Source organism: Priapulus caudatus, unplaced genomic scaffold, assembly GCF_000485595.1.
Source record: "Priapulus caudatus unplaced genomic scaffold, Priapulus_caudatus-5.0.1 Scaffold441, whole genome shotgun sequence".
In the NCBI taxonomy this organism is placed as follows: Eukaryota; Metazoa; Priapulida; class Priapulimorpha; order Priapulimorphida; family Priapulidae; genus Priapulus; species Priapulus caudatus.
Window position 1 is genome coordinate 67,905 of NW_014577502.1, and position 19,834 is coordinate 87,738.

Genomic DNA, 19,834 nt, shown 5'->3' on the forward strand with positions numbered 1-19,834 from the left:
TAATCACATATACGGCGTGTTCTATAAAATATTAACAAACATTTAATTTATATAAGAAGACCCTGCGAAAAGTCTAGAGACACTGCGATTCACGTTTATTATGTTATCGACTTGTGCGGCCTGGTGCTAAGTACTCACGCCACAAGTATGGAGTTTTCAGGTATTCGAAATAACGAAGTAGTTGGAATCGTGCTGAGGCTAACCATTTTTGGTGCAGTTACATATTACGGAATAAAGTGGATGGTGGAAACTCTAGACCCCACCAAAAAACAAAAAGTCGAGGCCCAAAAGAGGGTAGGTTCGACCATAGTCCAAACACATGTGTTTGTGTATATGGTTCGACTCGCGTGTCTGTCACTCATTCAGTCATTGACTCAATGTCATGACTGCATTCCAATGGCAGTTCAATTATTATTAATATTATAAAATTCTGTCTAGTTACAGACTCTAGTACTGAGACTACTCATTAACTCAGTATTCTATTCTCTAGACTCTACTCTCTACTCTAATGTCCTTAGTGAATTCGGTTCAAGGATAGAGAACATGGTGCCCATTGAAACCTATGTCATTTTCGTAAATGTGGGGGTAGCCCCTTTAAAATCGACAGGGGTACTGGTGAGGGTGTTCTTTGTTCATTTCAACCGATAAACATGATGTGAGTTAACAGGAAGTGTCGAAAAAAATGCGTTGAAGCGACCCTACTCGCCCGTTTCTGACCATTGCGACGCGCGAGCATTTCCCGTCACCTTCCTCTGCTAGGGCCCTGAAAACTATGTCGGTATTTGCGCGTGCCATTAACGGACTCATATTACTTCCTCTCCGCAGTAAATTACCTGGAAATCCGTTGCTATTCGATCTTTTTGGGAGAACTCATAAATCACCGCCCACAAGATGGCCATTGTTATTGACTGTACCCTGCTGCCCTCTCGCGGCAATATTATGCATTCGCACGCCCGCCCGCTCGACCTCTTCCAGCAGCAGCAGAAACAGCAGCAGCAGCAGTTCTCTTGCGGCCGGTGCGCGCTGGCCGCGCGTAAAGGTCCATACCGTCATCATATACAGTGCCCCCTCTCCCAGCTGCCAGCTGCCAATTTTGCTGCTGCGCGCACCTGTCTAATCGCCTGGTGTAGCCTGTAGTGTAGTGGGATCAGGTGCTAGTGTAGGTAGTGTAGTGTTAAGTTAGTGCTAGTGGAGATGTAGCTGTAGGTGGTGTGTGTATGTTCAGGCGTTAGGTTAGAGATACAGATAGGGTCCAGTTAGGTTCCAGGTTAGGGATACAGATAGGGTCAGGGTTAGGTTAGGGTTAAGGCGCGGGGGCGAGAGGGGAATTAAAACCAAAAGGATAGGCGTCAGGTGTAGGGTTTAGGGTTAGGTTAGGGTTAGGGTCAGCGTTCAGCGGATAGGGTTAGGCTGTTAGATTAGGGTTAGGTTGGTAACGGAATTAGGGTTAGGCGGTAGCCGTAGGTTACGCGTTAGGTCCGCTCCATTCTCCATTAAGCTATTCTCGTTCTTTCCGCATATACAGTAACAAACACCATCAATATTAATACATAGGCATAACACATAGTTTTAGTTTCATATGGTATTGCCATTTATTCGTTTTTACACTGTATCTGTTCTCGCGCATATCAGTCATCAATTCCCCGTCAATCATCCTTCGGCTCTGCCGTATCAGTCTCCAGTAATAGTCTGACAGCAGACCAATTCATTCATCGGCAGATGACACGCTAGCTATCGAACTACTACTTGGCGTACAACCATCTACAAACAGGCTATTACCGCCTTATTGGGGGCGACGGTGCGATGGGCTCTATCCTACTATTATCCTACGACTCCCTAGTCCCTACACCCCTATTCCAGGCTTTGATTTTTAAGGGGCGCGAGTCGCGCTCGGCGCTCGCACCGCGCACCCGCAAATTCGGCCATGGTGGCGCGCATCATCGCGCCTCATAAAATGGTTGAAAATCGGCGCCACCAAAATTTGTCATATTACGATTACATAGCGACTCCATAGACGTTATCAATGTAGGGCGCGGTACAAAAGGTTAGCAACAACACAAAATTTGCCGGTGTGTAAGTAACTGAACGTATGGCCAGAGTACAGGGTCGTGAGTTATACCTTCTGGTTTTATATAATTATAAATAACAACTAACAACACGCACTCCAATACGAGTCACTATACGTTAGCCACAGCACTTACCTGCTGTGTCTTCTACTATACGTGCGCGAGAAAGTGGTTTTCTAGCGACGCTGAACAGTCGTAGGCTGTCGAGGGCTACATACGTGGTACTAGTTACAAGTAATTTGGCTCATTTGTTGATGGATATGTGATGATAGGTTTTTGTGCTCATGAATATGCGTACATGGATTAGAATCTCTAGGATGGAAATCAGAATAAATGAAAACAAGATTTAATTTTACATACGAGTCAACTTCTTTTATTAATCTGTGTTGCTAGTGTTTGGGTTGTTGGTATGAAAGATGTAATATCCTGACGAAGCAGTTGAATGAATGAAGGTGCAGATGAAATGATAAGTCAGTTGGATTGACATGACATCCACAATTTTCGTCTTGGATTTTCACTCTAGATCTGCCCGAGATTGGTCATGATTTCCTTTATCCACACCCCAGACCCGGTATGATGGAGAGCCTCAATGCAGCTTCTCTATCATTCCCTGTTAAGTGTGATTTTTAGTGGAGCTCTCCATCATGCCTCTAAGGCCAATCCGAGGGAGCGAGTGGGGGGCGGGCGGCCATATCCGTGTAACTCGGGGGTGTGTGATTTTTTTTAGTGGAGCTCTCCCTGCATGCCTCTTACGGCCGCGGCCAGCCAAGAAAACAAAATAAGGCTCATCACACGACCACTTAGCCCCGAACCTGACCACCCAAAAAAAAAAAAAAAAAAAAACAAAAAAAAAAAAAAAAAAAAAAAAAAAAAAAAATTAAAAAAAAAAAAAAAAAAAAAAAAAAAAAAAAAAAAAAAAAAAAAAAAAAAAAAAAAAAAAAAACATAAAAAAAAATAAAAAAAAAAAAAAAAAAAAAACCTCACAATCGCCCCGAACCGCTTATCACAGGCCCCGGACCTCGTGAACCCATGCACGCCAAGAAAGCAAAAAAACACAAAAAAAAAAAAAAAAAAAAAAAAAAAAAAAAAAAAAAAAATAAAAAAAAAAAAAAAAAAAAAAAAAAAAAAAAAAAAAACACACGCAAAAAAAAAAAAACACAGAAAAAAAGCCACGCACCTCCCGATAGCAGATCCACCACATAATCCGCTCCAAGGGCTCGCGCGCTCGAGAGGCCGCGCACCCCCCCAGCTGTGATTATGAGAGCGTGAAAGACCCCCTCCTGTCCTCTAGGGGCAGTCATTCGCTAGCCTCCCCTGTACTTTTCAAATCTGAAAGCCCTGCTCAACACTCTCAATCTCACTCATTCTCGTCCCATACCATCCTACATCGACGCACAGCCCTCACCAACATCACCACACTTCCACGGTCAATGTTCATTGATGCCGTACACATGTCCCATCGTCATCTGGCATGGCTGCAACGCCCGCCCCACGCCGACGCCCCCGCGCACCCCCACGTACGCACACCGACGCACAACACTATAGCACAAGTCATGTCTACTGCATTGCCGCTTGCACCACGCCCCTCCCCCCCCTCTCCCATCTCTGGCATGCGCCCTGCTGTAGCTACTGCGTACTCTCCTCCATTCCTCGCGCCGCCCTCGCCTCGCCTCCGTCCCCGTCGACCCCCGCGCCGCGCGCCTGTCCCACATAAAACAAACCCTCGCCGTGCCCACCAATGCCACCATTACCCCCCTTATCGCCTACCGTCCACCTCGACGCCCCGCCCCAGCCGGACCACGCCCTACCTACTCTACCCCTATACATGCCAAAAGCTATATATACTCTATGACCTCTCATCACCTCCCCCGCCATTCTTCCCTGTGCGCCCCGTCCGCCTACGCACCTTCATACTATTCACTCCTGACGCACACCTGTGTCCTCCACCCTTGTTCCACCCTCTCACCACACCCAGTACCCTCTCACACCCTATACTATGCCCTTTCCGCCGCCCTGCGGCCGCAACCGCAAGCGCACCCTATACCTATACTCATACTATACAACTCCCCTATCTCACAAAGTTTCTAGTCGCACCGCTCCCCCTTGATACCACGCCATCCCGGTCGCAGGCGCCAGTCGCCACGATTTCCACCCCATTTGCCCCCGAAGTGACCCCTACTACAGCTACCCTATACGCCCGCGCTTTCCTCACCAAACCATAAGAGATTTATATATTATCATCATACATCCCTACTCACCATCTGCACACAAGCGGCCATGCCAACTGTGCTGGTCGCAAAGGCTTGTATATTCATGCATAGGGAAATACGTAGTCGCGAACTCCGCCCACGAGCGCGTCGCACGCACAGAGAGAGGCAAGCAGAGAGGGGACCGGGGGAGCTGTGATGTAAATGGTGTGTATGGTGCTGTGTATATATCGGTATAATGGCCTTTATACTCTCATGTATCCGCTATCACTATATATATATATATATTATACTATGACATATATATATCTATAACTAGCATCTCACCATGCTATATACACTGGTGGAACTATGTCGGTATATATATGTATGTATAATATACATCATATACTATATCATATAATACTCGAATACATTATCCATCATAATATACATATATTATATTATTATATACTATATATATATAATCACTCACATGTGTGGAATATGAGTCTCCATTATATATGTCATCGTATACATTATCCCTTATGTCTATAATATATGTATAATATGACATATAATCTATATAGTATATTATATAGGATATAATATATAGTAATCATCGTCTATATATAAATAATTAATATATAATCTCGGGTATAAGACTGAAGCCGCACATAGCACACAGTGTACTAGCTAGCTGGCGCACATCTATCGGCAGAAAACCTTTTATTTGGCCCATGTTCTACTATCCTTGAGCCGGTGATATTCGCGCTAAAATCCTCTGGCAACGACCATCGCGCTGAGTTGATGGCTGTGATGCTATGTGTCGAGTGTACGCAGTGGCCCAGTCACAGGCATTGAAGCGTCCTTCAATAAAAATATAATGTACGAGCAATACGTCTACTTACTACTTGTATGTACTACCAACATTCTAATGTTTCTTATTACTCTCTGTATCACCTATTATTGCCGACAGTTGCCTGTAAAATTCCGTCCAAATCCTACGTCCGAACATATACGGCTGCCGCGCCATTGCTTGTCGGGCCGCGCGCGACTGTTGCGAGCCTCTAACTTGTGATATATATATATATGAGGTCAGGAAAGGCCGATCGCAAGATCTCGCTTGACGTCGCTATCACCTTTCACGCCCACTTGACAAACACCATCCAACAGCTTCCATCTTTGTTTGTATGGTCAAGCAACAGTGTTCACTTCGTATAAAACAATGCTATGTGTCGTACCGAGCTTGTCACGCAAAATAACAAAGACTTGCATCGAAATTCTCGCGTTTGCAAACATTCACAGTACATGTAAATGGGCCTGTCAGAATAACAGGGCCTATAGCACTATATAATATTCGGAGTAATAATAGGAGAGAGTGTGACATCAATAACAAGGGAATTCGTCATTTACTGAGCGCTTTATAATACCTAACGATTTACTAACCGTAACTCATCCCAACTGAGCTCAAATCGCGACCACAGCTACATTCGCTCCATCCATCTTACGCAAACGATTTCCTCGTAGACACCGCAATCCGCGAGAATAGCGAGCCTTAAAACGCATATGAACGATCTCCATTCTCTGGCCATTCATCCAATCCCAGTTGCGCGCCGTTAATTCAAACAAAAGGCGCTACCCTAACGCGGCTATTTGCTAAGCTGGAGAGGCAGCTGTGGCCTCGCTGGGAGACTTAGGCTCAACCAAGCTCGGCGATGATACCTTTCGACACCGGGGTGACCACAGTACACAGGCACCTTCTGTACATAGGCCTGGCTGCGCTCTCACGCAACGCAGCCAACCCAAATGGAGTTAGCGCGATGAGGTTGCGTCCGGACTCTCCAGTTCTCCCTCGCGACGCCATCAGACACAATTAGCTATCCGAGAGAGCAAACACTCAGCGACTGCGCGCCAGGTTGCTGCCTTTTGTCTGAATTATAGGCGCGCAATGGGCGTTGGATTAATGGCCAGAGAATGGAGAATCGTGTCATACGTTTTAGGCTGTATCTCCGGATTGCGGGTGTCTACGAGGAAACGATTTCGTACGATGATGGGCGAATGTACTGTGTTCGATTTGAGCTCAAGTTGGATGAGTTACGCGTAGTAAATCGTAGGTATTATAAGGCTAGTAAATGACGAATTTCCCTTGCTTATTGATGTCACACTCCTCCCTATTATCTACTCCTGATATATATAGACTGGGACTCGCTCCCACCTTGATTACCCATCAAGTGACTAAGCTAAGCCGAGAGGTGGGAGCGAGTGTCAGTCTATGGACTATAGGCGGCGCGCAGGCGGCGCACTGCTTTCCAACTCCCATACGAGCCTCGCCATTGGAACGTTGCAAAAACATTGCAGCGTTGCGGCGCAAGAATGAGGTCACGAAGAGCGCCAGTAGGTGTTTCCTGATTCTGACAGCCATTTACATTACTGTGGAAGGTTCGCGAACGCGAGAATTTCGTCAGTCTTTGTGTGATTTCGCATGACACAGCTCGGTTACGAACAGAGACATTATGTTTTTATAACAAGTGAACATTGTTCTTGACATACAAACAAAGATGGAAGCTGTTGGATGTGTTTTCGTGCTGTAAAAGTGTGAAATCAAGCGAGCGTCGAGCAAATTTTGCGATCGCGCTTTCCTACCTGCTATATATACAAGTGTAAGCATGCAACAGTCGTGCCGCGAAAGCAATGGCGCCGGCAGCGTATATAGTTGGACGTAGGATTTCGACAGAATTTACAGGAAACTGTCGGCAATAATAGGCGAAAGAGAGTATAGAAACATTAAGAATTTGGTAGTAAATAGATTTCGTATTTAGTTAGCATTATATTTTATTGAAACGCTTCAAGTGGCTGTGGTAACAGTGCCAGCCCGGATGTCGGGGAACTCGGCTCGTGGGTCTACAATCTCTAGATGATCCGCCTGGAGATCGGGTAGCTAAGCTCGACTACACACAGATTTATGATTGATTATGAATTGTTATATGATTATGCTCTACAGTCTACGCATACCACACACTTATATTTTCATACAAATACATCATTTCTTCATTTTTTCTCGATGTAAAAGATTGTTTACAGTACATGTTTTATAATTTGATTATTATTTGAATTATATGCAATAAAGATTTAATAATATTAATAATAGACGTTCCGGCATTGGAGCGTGTGAAACATCTCAGATGAGTTAGCCTGTGAGTTGAGCTGCCACATCTCCAGGCAGGTCATCTCGACCCACGAGCCGAGATGGCTGAACTCCAGGCGGGTAAACTCGCCACAATGCAAGACAAATTGGTGGCTGGGTCGAGTTAACCAATGCCTCTCTTTAGCACTAGCAGTAATAGGGAGCTCCAGTCCGTAAAACAAATACTATAACTAAACCTTTACGTAAATGGGAAATGCCGACAAATCAAAAGTTTAACTCAAATGATCGCAGACATAAAGTCAGTCTACAAGAGCTTGAGTCTACCGGACCTTCCACCGTTTGTTGCCAAAACACTGGTGTGTACCGTGTTATCCCAGAAAATGCGAAATTTTGTTGGAGCTGTTGAACCAAAGGCGTTTTCTAGGGGCAGTTCCAGGAGATTTAACACAAGTGTCGCACCCATTCCATTGTCCATTAATCGTCGACTGCAGTAAAAAAAATACACAGGGGGGCTCGGAGCGATTTAGCCCCACGAAATGCCCAAAAGAGCCCCCGAAAATTTGCATAGAGTTCAATGCAAACCAAATTTTAGAGTGCTATTTTCATGCACGCGAGCTTGAAAAGTAGCCCCCGAAAAATAAATTTTTTCCCTGGTCGACTGTATCGACTTGATAATCTAGACTTTAAATTATGTATACTATTTGCAGGCTGAAAACTTAATGAAAAAGATTGGCGTAAGTAATTGTGAGAAATTGACCGAGTACGAAATGACAATTGCATCACACCTTGTGGATCCCCTGAGTATTCAGGTAGGTACCCTGCATACATGTGAATTAAACAATTGCTTCTAGGATTAGGCTATATATACATACATATATTAGGTTTTATGTTACATGCAAGGTATTGCTTGTAATTTAGCACAAATTATTTTTATATTGTGAGTTGCATGAATATTTACTCTATAATAAAGTAACCAAAAACATAATACATTACTATGCGCAATGCAACCTGGTAGTCAATGTTTGAGTTAGTTTTAATGGTGAGGAAATTGAATTCCTGATCATTTTAGATTTCCTGGGATGACATTGGTGGCCTTGATGATGTAGTCACTGAGCTCAGAGATACCGTTATACTACCCTTGAAAAAAAGGGATATGTTTGCTCAATCAAAACTTCTTCAGCCTCCAAAAGGTACCACTTCTAGGTGATGTTATTACCTCCGCCCAACGGAGTTGGAGGAGGTTATGTTTTTGCTCTCGTGTGTTCGTGTGTTCGCGCGATCGATATTAGTGCGGCGGTTGATCGATATCACCCAGCGAGCCAGCTCGTAACACATACATGTTACATGGAAGCGTGTACATGTCAGTACGCGGGCGTATATCGTGGGTTATTTGTGTGTTCGTGAGTCGTATGGCGTATAGTGTATGTCGTCGGCGGAGGTATGCACTCCGTGAGTGCACTCTGTCTAGTTTCAGTTATTGTGGTTTGCAAGAAGTTCATACGAACGTTTATAAATGTGAGGTTGGTTCTGCAGAAAGTCTTAAAACTGAATAGTTGCAATAAAACGCAATGTTTGTTGCTGATTTAGTTATGCTTTTTTGTTAATGCAGTTTTTTAACCTTGTTCAAGGATGTTTGCTGCATGGCCCACCAGGATGTGGGAAGACTATGATAGCTAAGGCAACAGCCAAGGAAGCAGGTAAGATATGCTGTGCATTGGGATAATTATGAGCAACAGACAGGTTACTGAACAAAGGTCTTCTGTTAAAACGGAGACTTTACGTGATCTATGCACAGCACACTTCTATGCCATGCATATGTATTATTGTAGTCCATGATCATGAATTGGTATTTATATTTCATACAATTTTATTTTGCACAGGTGCAAGATTCATCAACTTGCAACTGTCCTCTCTAACAGACAAGTGGTATGGTGAGTCACAGAAACTAGCTGCTGCTGTATTCTCACTGGTAAGCTTGTGGCAACTTAACATTGCATCATTTTGTGTCTATAAACTATTTGCATGTATGCTTATATGTGCATTGTTGTGTGTGTGAGTCAGAGAGTGAGATAAATATCTAATAACTATTTCGTAAAGCCGTGTGACTTTTATAATTATCTTACCTAATTACTTACTACTTTTTTGGTAACTATTTTGACAGGCTGTGAAGCTACAACCAAGTATCATATTCATTGATGAAATGGGTAGGTATCTGTTTTGTTCTTTCTATGCTCATGTGATTAATTGTGTGTTGTATGTTGTCAAGAGTACATAATAGAGAAGAGTATGACATGGTTTTAACAGCGTTTTGCATAGTGTTTAACTTGTAAATATTCTATCAATATGTGAATAAATATATTCAAACATTACCTTGTTTTCGTCTATGATTCTCCCTTTTAATCATATGACACCACAAATTTTACCTGAAAATCGTATGTGTTCTTCAAAAAAGTTATTTGAATACGACACGGTTTCGCACAGTTTTCACGCATGGATGCATGTTTTAGACCAAACTTTGATATGGGATTAGTGTTCTATTGTCTATGACGGAACTTTGGGGGCCGTAAAGGATATTAGGCATCGAATTGTATTCAGCGTGCAGCGTTTCCAGCGTGCTAAAAATAAATGTGCTCACGGCCAGCTAGCTAGTAGCTGATTCCCTTACGGCCCCCAGCGTACCGTCATTAGAACACTAATCCCATATCAAAGTTTGATCTAAAACATGCATCCATGCGTGAAAACTGTGCAAAACCGTGTCGTATTCAAATACCTTTTTGGAAGAACACATACGATTTTCAGGTAAATTTATGGTGTCATATGATTAAGGGAGAATCATAGACGAAAACAAGGTAAAGTTTCAATGTATTTATTCACATATTGATAGAATATTTACAAGTTGAAAACTATGCAAAACGCTGTTAAAACCGTGTCATACTCTTCTCTATTATGTACTCTTGATGTTGTGTATATAATGCAGGGTTTTAGTAGGGTGGATCCATGATGTAACTAAGGAGGGGTGTTTTTTGTGGTCACAACGTGAGGTGTACCATGCCTGCGTTAACCTACTCGTTGAGGGATATTTCTGCACCGTTTCTAGCGTTTTAAGCAAATGTAGTGTATAGCATGATTTTAAATACAAAAACGAAGAAAGACAAATTACGTTGGACATCATGGTTTGGGAAATAAAAAGTGCGGCAGTATCCACACGAAGCCACCCCTGCATTTGCCCCTGGGTTCATGTGAAAACGTCAGTTAAAGCCAGGATTGCGAATATAATTTCCAACCAGTCTCGTGTTTTTCTCACTTTTACGACACTTACCGTTATTGCTTGAGAAACAGCAACTGTCTAGAGTACCGCTAACATGTCTTAGAACCTTCGTACTTGGCTATATTGACCAAAACATGCACAATTCAAGTTTTGTTTACTCATTTTGATTACCACCACCATTTCTTGCGAATCTCCGACTAGCGCCATCTATTGGCTAATTTCAAAATAGAAACAGTAAACTACACTGAATCAGATGCCCTTTTGTTTTAATTACGTACACTATGGGTGCACATGTAACTTGTTGGTAAATTAAGACTATATTTAGCTATATTTTTTTCGGTTTGTGCGTTTTGGAGTAATGATTTTGCAATAAACTCTTTAACCGAATCGGCCGTCGTTGTGTCGACAGACTCGTTCCTGCGCTCGCGCGACTCGCACGACCACGAGGCGACGGCGATGATGAAGGCGCAGTTCATGAGCCTGTGGGACGGCCTCGTCACCGACCAGGCCTGCTACGTCATCGTGATGGGTGCCACGAATCGGCCGCAGGACGTCGACCGAGCCATCCTGCGCAGGATGCCCGCCACGTTCCACGTCGGCCTGCCCGTAAGCATACTGACGTTTTAACGCCTCTCTTCAAGATACTAACAGAAAAAAGCTACTGAATATCTTTACAACAATTTTCTCTTCAATCCTATAAGACACGTCCAAATATGCTAACAGCTCGAGCCTCAATACACCTAAACTTAGGTGTGCACTGCTGTGCCGCGTATATCTGCTCACGTGACCAACTACAGAACTAGCTTCTCTTCTTGTAGCTGGCTACTGTCGCGCTGTGCAGCATGGTATATGAAGTACTCGGTATACATTATTACGAGACGCAATCTTTAACAGCCCCAGTCGCAGTTTTCGAACCAAATTGGCCGCGTGTTTACGAAGTTGATCTGCTAGTTGACTAGATTGGCATTGCTGTGTGCCCGTAATAATGGGATATGTAGCTAGTTTTTGCATCAAGATCCATACTGAATTTCCTACGTTATTGTCCATCAAATTTGACCGGATTGGTATAAAATTGCAAAACTTACACTCATCTTAAAATTGTTGTGACGAGTGACGGGTGCTGCTCTATTCGATATAATTAATTGTCATAATTGAGTGTGCAGAAATGTAAAAAAAATGGCTATGTTCAATATCAAATGCCATTCATTGATTCCTACTTTCAATTACATACTCAAACATCTCTCTTCTTCATCTACCACCACAGATCTCAATGCACAACTTGTATTGTTACCGGCTTGTTATTTCTCATGGCATTTTTGCATGTTTCAGAGCTTGAAGCAGAGAGAAAGCATCCTGAATATTATTCTGAGGGAAGAATATGTAAGTTGTATTTGTATACCTCTGCAAGCTGCTGTTATGATACTGTACTGGAATCATAATGTATATGTATATATATAAGGAGCACTCAAGGGAAACACCTTATAAAAACTAATGTGTTTACTCAGTGAAGTTAGTTTCACTGTGTAACTGCCAAACAAACAACAAGTGTCTTTTAGAGACACGTGTCGGTTCTATAGGTATGACTGCTTACATAGGTTTGATTGTGTACTGTCGTCTCTGAGTAGAATTAATACCCTACTCACATCATTTATGTATTATATTACATATGAACATCTCGGTGGGTCGTCATTTTGTAGACAGCTGAGGATGTGAGTTTTCACGAGGTAGCCAGGCTAACGGAAGGCTTCTCAGGCAGTGATCTAAAGGAGTTGTGCAGAACGGCAGCAGTGCTTCGGGTTCGTGAATACATAGAAGCTGACGAAGAAGACGGCGACACGCCATTCAGGTATCGTTGTGCAGCCCCGATAACGCAATTGCTGGTCCGTTAATTTTCAGGCTCTAAATGCATGTAAATTTGGTTTCGCACGGTTTAATGTGGGCCTGTGAATTGTGTTAAAATATGGGGATACAGCATTTGTGCACCTTCGTCTGCTTTTACTTGTGTCGCTAGAAAATGTGTGCTCTCCGTTTATACCTGGCTTTTGCTCGCATCTTATTACAGAATGAAAGCAATAAACATGTCAGACCTACTGCAAGCTTTGACAAAGCAAAAGAAATCAAAGTCTGCTGCAATATTTGGAATGTTTGGTTCACCGTTGCCATTAGATTGATGATGATTCCGTGTAGAAATTTTTACTCGTCACTTGATCTTTCGAAGAACGCGACTGAATAGAGTCGGGCTCTCTAATAAGACTATCAGAAGTAAATTACAACAGATTCTGGTCAATGATCTGATATTATTTACGTCTGATACTATTAATTTTGATTATGTGAGCTTCTAGTCAGCAGCTAGTCGGTAACTTAACTATTATTGTCTTGTACACCAGAATTTTTCGTTGTGATGCTTGTGATTTTTCCACTTTATAAACTTGGAAGTTATGCATTGCATATTTGCAATTATGTGTCGGCAACCGTAGCCTAACTCCATAGATAATAGAGTTTTCTAAATTGGTAAATTTTTACTACGTGATAGTAATGCAGTCGTTAGATTAACTTTAATTTTGTTAACACATAGTTTGATAGGCTGTATGTGACAGCACAACCTAACTGTAGTGAATTGATTTTCGGCTGCTTTCAAAAGAAAAATTAGTATCACAATGCACAGCTGAGTACTGAATGAGATTTCATCCTTTCTGCGATTGTTAATTCAAACTTGTTAACATTCATAAGAAAATCGTTATCCAGTGTTATATAATTGTGTTATATATAGTGCAGAAATGTCTGACAGCTCGTTGTCACTAGCGATTGCACGAGATGTATTTTTGGTCTCATGAATTTTAGCTAGTTATTTTGGATACCACAAATTTTACACTGCCCATAAATAGTTGTAAATATCGAAATAATTTTCTGAAGCATTTAGACATTGATGACTGACAAATAGATGGCTGCTTTTAAGAAATTTTATGCTTTTGAGTTTTTAGGGTGTTTTTTAGTAATAGCATTTCCACAGGTGAGATATCATATAACTGTTATGATTACTCCCGTTTTATTAGAGACTGCACCTGCATTTGTGACCCTACCCTAGAAGACCTTACTAAAAACTTAGAAATTGCAATAAATATGAACTGTTACTATATAAGTTACCATAACTGTCACTCCCAATACAAAGTGTACTGAAATTATTATTGTAAGGGAGAAAATACAACATGGATACATCATCACATGCTATCCATTATGTAGCAGTGCCAAGGAAGTACAAAATAATAATAGTAATTAGTGTGGCAAACTATTTATTAAAACCAGTGATGGTTTGCTACATATAAAAACACATTGACATCTACAAGATGATGATCGAACCACTGCAGTTTTGAGAATAACGGTATAAATATTTGCTTTTTGTTTGAAAATGCAATTCTGCACAACACCAGAATTTCTGCAGACTGCTGGCCAAGAATTTGGTTTTCACAAGTAACACCAACAACGTAAATGTCATCGGTTTGATGCAATGAAATACAATGTACGGCTTACAGCCAATTTACAATAATTTCCCGTTCTAGATATTATTTATACTTCGAAGAGTATTCCTGACGTATAACGTGCACGTCGTCTTCCAACCAGCTTTGCAACCTTAATGAACTTCCTCTTCCTAGCATCAGTACATGATGCTAGTATACGAGACCAGATGCAATGCAAAAATAGCAATGCGATAATATCCCTTTACACCATTAGTATGTCTGAGTGTGTGGTTTGTGCTTTCAAATGTGTCTTACAAACTGACTAGAAAGAAAACGCTGTGGCAACCCTTCAAACAGCATTCTCGTGGCATAATGTGAACATACCAGGTGGGAGCACACAGCCGATTGCCGTTTCGCATCATTTCGCTGTTTTTGAGTATTACGCTGAAGGCCACAGAAAAATACATAAAAAATGTACTCATACTTGGCATAAAGTTATGCAACATCAAAATGTGATGTACTTACAAATCGTCATCAATTTAAAGGCACACGGCAACAGTTTAAACAGTTGTATATACTAGGAAAATCGAGGGGTGTTTTTACAGTGAGCAGGTGGGAAAAATCCGACTCATTTCACGTGCAAGAAATTATGCATAAAATTGGAGATTCTTAAAAATGTAATCTTACCTAGCTCTAAACAAACAGCATGCAAACAGATAAAAATCTTTAATTAAAACAACTGAGAATAGGTGGGGCAGTGAGATCACTAGTTCACACAGTAGATACACTATACATCTGCCCTCATCGCTCACTACATTTAAAATTATACACAACATTATTATATGCAACAATTACTTCAAATAACTCTTTCTCTTACAAACACACGAAGTGAAGAACAAGGTGATTAGACAATATTGCAAATGTGCACCAGAATGCATAATATACTTACACACTGCCGCTCTCATGATAACAGGAGTGAATAATAATAGATAATATATTATTATTCTATTATTATTCACTCCTGATGATAACATGCCAGCAATATTACAAAATTTTTCAATACAGTAATTCAAACATGAACTATATTAAAGTGCCACCTCTGTTTCTCGAATAAACACTACAACTGCCACATACGTGCATCGTCAAGACCAAAATCAGGTTGTATGAAAAATATCATGCAAATACAATACCTGTAGATCTTCTTCTATTCAAGCTAACTGGCGAAACAAAGCTACCCTACAATGGGGAATGAACGGGGTAGAGGCACTTTGCGTGTCGCAGCAAGGAAACTTCTTAACCTTCAATGAGAATGGTTCCTAGCACAGACTAAACTTAACATCACAGCTAACAATACCTGCCACGCTAGACGATCTCAACCTCTCAACCACCGCTACGTTGCCACTACCATTCATTTCAGGGAGCCAAGATTGTCGCCAGTTACTCCAATAGGAAATACTAATTAGTGACAATTGTGTATAAGCGCACTTGTGACGTATAAACCTCATCCTGTTAACATTTCTGACTTTGTGCTTTTATCCGAGAACTTAATAATAAATACAAGTCCCACGCGCACATCACGAAAGTCTTATTGCCAGGGAGATCGGAGAGGACCCTATGAAGAACTATAATGTTTTAAGAACAGAAGAAAAGTAAACTCAAGTAATTACCCATGTTCTGCTAAAAGCCTTGCAGTATTTACATTTTTCACAAGGGTTCTCCCGATCTCCTCATATTCATTGCATCATCCTTGTATTGCTAAAAACACCTTTCGCGAACTACCTCTCATTTACGTTATCTCTTATAGTAGGCTTAGTCGTTTTATCTAATTGTACGTTGTGAAGTGATCATCTAATGAAAATATCCTCTTGCAGACACTCCGGTAGTTGAAAATCCCACGCACATAGGCATTATTCATACTACTTATTCTTATGCTGCAAATCAACGTCTATTGCTGTCGAGCACAATTGAGAGATATGACACGGACATGAATAACAGTGAGCGGGTGCACGATACATACAGTTCACTGACAAGTTAAGCTATTAGCACTAACCTTGGCTCTATATTGGATAGTCGAATATTTTCTGTAATGCCACTCACGTAGGACATAGAGCACATTTACATAACAACAGTCAACTACGTAATTAATTCATCGATATAAGCCTCGTTCGTAGTTGGAAATTGTCACCTTCATGCCAGCCGGCATATTATTGTGTTATCGCATCAGTCGAGAATGCAAGAAAATGTGATGCTAATGTCCATAGATGTGTTGCTTGAGCATCGCAGCGACAAAATCAACCTTACATTGGTTCTAATAAGGCACCGTGCGATAAAAGATCTACTATGAATTTACTATACGATACGAAATCCTTTGCAGCAGGAAGCAATCCGTAAAACTATGATTATGTGGTACACAAACTATAAGTACTGTGCAGGTGTTCAAAAAATACCCTGTAAAGCATGCACATACGCCCACACACACAGACGCACGCAAGCACGCACGCACACACAAACATACACAGACATGCTATTGTGCATACAATGCACTTTTGATTGAAAATATAAATTATCAAAAATACACTTTGAGCAACAGAGTATTTACAGTGAGTTGAAGCCACACATTCACATACGGGATACGTCTGTCCATTAATGACAGACTGGTAAGTGCTGGTAAGGTTATTAACTATATGCTGTCTCAGCGTTTCTATCATCTTGGAGTCACACTACCTTATCGGCCAGTTCACAGTAATTTAGATGTAGGAGCTTATTTGGCACCATAAACTCTGAAAGACCAACTGCACTAACGTACCCCCTACATGTCTGGTGACACACGAGTGATATATGTTCATGTTTTCTTTGTAAAAATTCACATTTGACAATTTAATAGGAAAAATCATGTACCCATACCTCACTCTCTATTCTGCCACTGCTATCAGAAGTGAACTATCATTTCAACTATAAATATTAATCACTTTAAAGTTTTTTGATGTTATGTGGAAATTTAAACAGGTTTAAGGATTGTTTAAATAAAAACAATTTCACGTTGCTGGCTCGCAACTTAAACGTGAATGTTTTCTAATGAAATGATTTTACATCATAGGTTACAATAGGAGTACTCTGAAACTCTTAATAAATTGAAGATTCTTCCTACATTTAACATTTACTGTCATAATTTGATAACGAATTTTGAACATTATACATACCAGCCGAAGGGCAAGACAAGATAATCGAGAGGAGGACAGCACACATTTCTACTAGGTGTCGAACTACCATCGCGAAACTTTAAAAAACGAAAACCGCAGCTTCCATAAGTATTAAATTATGAATCACTAAATAAAGGTTTCAATTTATATCAACGTCAATAAGTAAACTTTGTTCTCTGTGTGCTTGTCCTCGCCTGGAGGAGTGCGGTCAAGTGTAATTAAACTAGATCAACATAAAATGCCTGTCGAGTAAAACACGTTAAGGTTGCACACACTTACACTTTTTTCTTCTTTCAATCATTTCCTTTTCACCATCGAATTCTTTCTTGTCTCTCTCTCTCTCTCTCTCTCTCTCTCTCTAACTCACTCACTCACTCACTCACTCACTCACTCACTCACTCACTCACTCACTCACTCACTCACTCACTCACTCACTCACTCACTCACTCACTCACTATCTCACTCACTCACTCTTACTCAAGCAGGCACACGCGCACGCACGTATGCTCTTCTTTCTTTACTTTCCCAGTCCCATGCCCACAGTCACTCCGCCTATACATCCTTCCTTTGCACGTGAGAGAGCACAACAAGATATAAAGTGCACGTTTGTTTGCCTTCGTCTATAAAATGTTGGACACGACGTGCGTCAAAGTTACACATACATAGCATACTAGTGTGCAAACGAGTAAGAGATCGAATGCAGCAGGGGTCAGGTTTTAACACAGAGAAGAGGCAGCGTCACAGCTATTGACAAAGGCTCGGGTGGCAAAGGCACATTGTGTCAATCAAACAAGCAGTGACACACTTCCCAGTCAACACGTTTAAAAATATATCTTCTTACAGAGATAGGATCACATTTGTCGATGACATATCTCTACCGTCGTTAGACGTGACAATGTTCCCAACTGTTCGAAGTGGACAACATGAAAAGCTGCCAAATGGAAATCACACGCGCACGTAAGCGTGCATGCCGTGACTTAATTGAAGGCAAAGAAGTGTAAAAAGTACCAAAACACAACAAACCTGCAAGCATTACACCACTCGGCAATGCAAAATCAATGATTGGTCCTTAAGCATCATCAATTAATATCCAGCATCCTGGGACTCACACAAGTCCCAATTTTTCTCCAGCTATGAGTGAGTACAGTAACTGGCTTTGAAGCGTGCATTGCACTTGCAATCTGAATGCAATGCACTTACTTTTCTGGTAGTACCAATTCAAACCAACAGAGTTCACAACCATTGTTGATACTATCGTGAAACCCAACAGGATTACGCCGACCTAAGTGAACCTGAATCACTTACAACCTTTGGTATTCAACCACATAATACAAACCTTTGGTATATAACAGCTTATCACTCAGGTAGTACAGAGGCACAACAATACACTCGGTCGATGCACAGCCGAACACAGACAGCTTATTGAGATGTATGCCAAGACATGGAGGCACCCGAATCGGCTGTCACTCATAACACTACAGCAGGGTAAACATTATAAAAGCATCACTGCAGATGCAACTACCTACCATGTCCACGAACGCAGTCAAACATACCGGCTTGCGCCTTAACTATAAGAAATCTTCGACTCTGCCAGCAAGAGTTTCCTGTGCCTGCTAGGATCTTCCGCATGCATTGTCTGCACCCAACGAGGCGGCGTTCCTCTCTTCGATTGCGACCAGCGCCACCTGTGACCATGTCCTCACACCGAGGTCACTTCTCTCCTGTATACCCTGCTAGTAGGCTCAGAGCGTGGCAGTCCCGTGCAATCCACGTGTCCACATGTCATGGTCTCGTGGCAAGGTGTCATCTGCGTACGATGTGCAGCTAGGTTGCAATCCATCGTGACTGCCCTGCATTGCTAACCACACGCTGTGCCAGTCCATGGCATCCATCTTCTACTGCCAACCACACGCTGTGCCAGTCCATGGCATCCATCTTCTACTGCCAACCACACGCTGTGCCAGTCCATCCTGACCGTCCTGCTCACCACATGCTGTGAGCGGTCGCTGTTCGGAGGCCATTGGCCGTGTGCAGTATGGCCGGGGTGGTCAGCGATGCACTGCTGGACACAATGGACGACGGTCTGCCATCGCCGACGACGGGCGACAGCGGCTGCTTCCTCTTGCTGCTCATCTCTGCGGAGTAACGACAAGAGAACGGCTTTTAACACTAAGCTCTCTTGTGGCAATCAAGTAGATTTTCCCCCGAAGATGTGACGGTCACATTTCATGGCCCTGCACATGAGAGGTTCAGAAACTTGTTTTTTTTATGTACCTTGTTTAATATAGTTTTCCTTTTTGTTATTTCTTGTTCGGTGAAGCTTCTCGAAAGAGTTTTCCATTTAACAGACGAAAAAAATTCGTTCCCTAAATACTGCGTAATACCAATTATATCGTTCGTCAAATTAATCAAGCTTATGTTAAAAAAGATCTAGCAAAAATGTCTGCCACCATATGGCTTACCAGCATCGACCTGGCATTAAGCAAAGCAAAGCATATCCATAAGCCTTAC

The 19,834-nt window shown here is 41.9% G+C and overlaps 2 protein-coding genes across 3 annotated transcripts in view; one reads left to right on the forward strand and one right to left on the reverse strand.

Moving 5' to 3' along the window:
* On the forward strand, nucleotides 1-15,494 carry LOC106810448 (ATPase family AAA domain-containing protein 1-like). 2 transcript variants are annotated; one of them, XM_014813807.1, is made up of 10 exons: nucleotides 1-294; nucleotides 8,108-8,209; nucleotides 8,470-8,590; nucleotides 9,029-9,097; nucleotides 9,281-9,369; nucleotides 9,562-9,604; nucleotides 11,078-11,274; nucleotides 11,998-12,048; nucleotides 12,366-12,514; nucleotides 12,731-15,494. In XM_014813807.1, the coding sequence occupies exons 1-10, from the start codon at nucleotides 148-150 to the stop codon at nucleotides 12,837-12,839; spliced, it is 1,077 nt and encodes a 358-aa protein (XP_014669293.1). In that variant the 5' UTR covers nucleotides 1-147; the 3' UTR covers nucleotides 12,840-15,494. The 2 variants fall into 2 exon arrangements, with proteins under 2 accessions (XP_014669293.1, XP_014669294.1); XM_014813808.1 differs by having other exon boundaries at nucleotides 2-160.
* Nucleotides 13,942-19,834, reverse strand: part of LOC106810447 (protein bicaudal C homolog 1-B-like) — a gene marked incomplete at its 5' end in the record, with an annotated part of 21,703 nt that continues 15,810 nt past the window's right edge. The window contains 1 exon segment of the mRNA XM_014813805.1: nucleotides 13,942-19,458. Within this exon segment, the coding sequence (XP_014669291.1) occupies nucleotides 19,307-19,458 (152 nt within the window).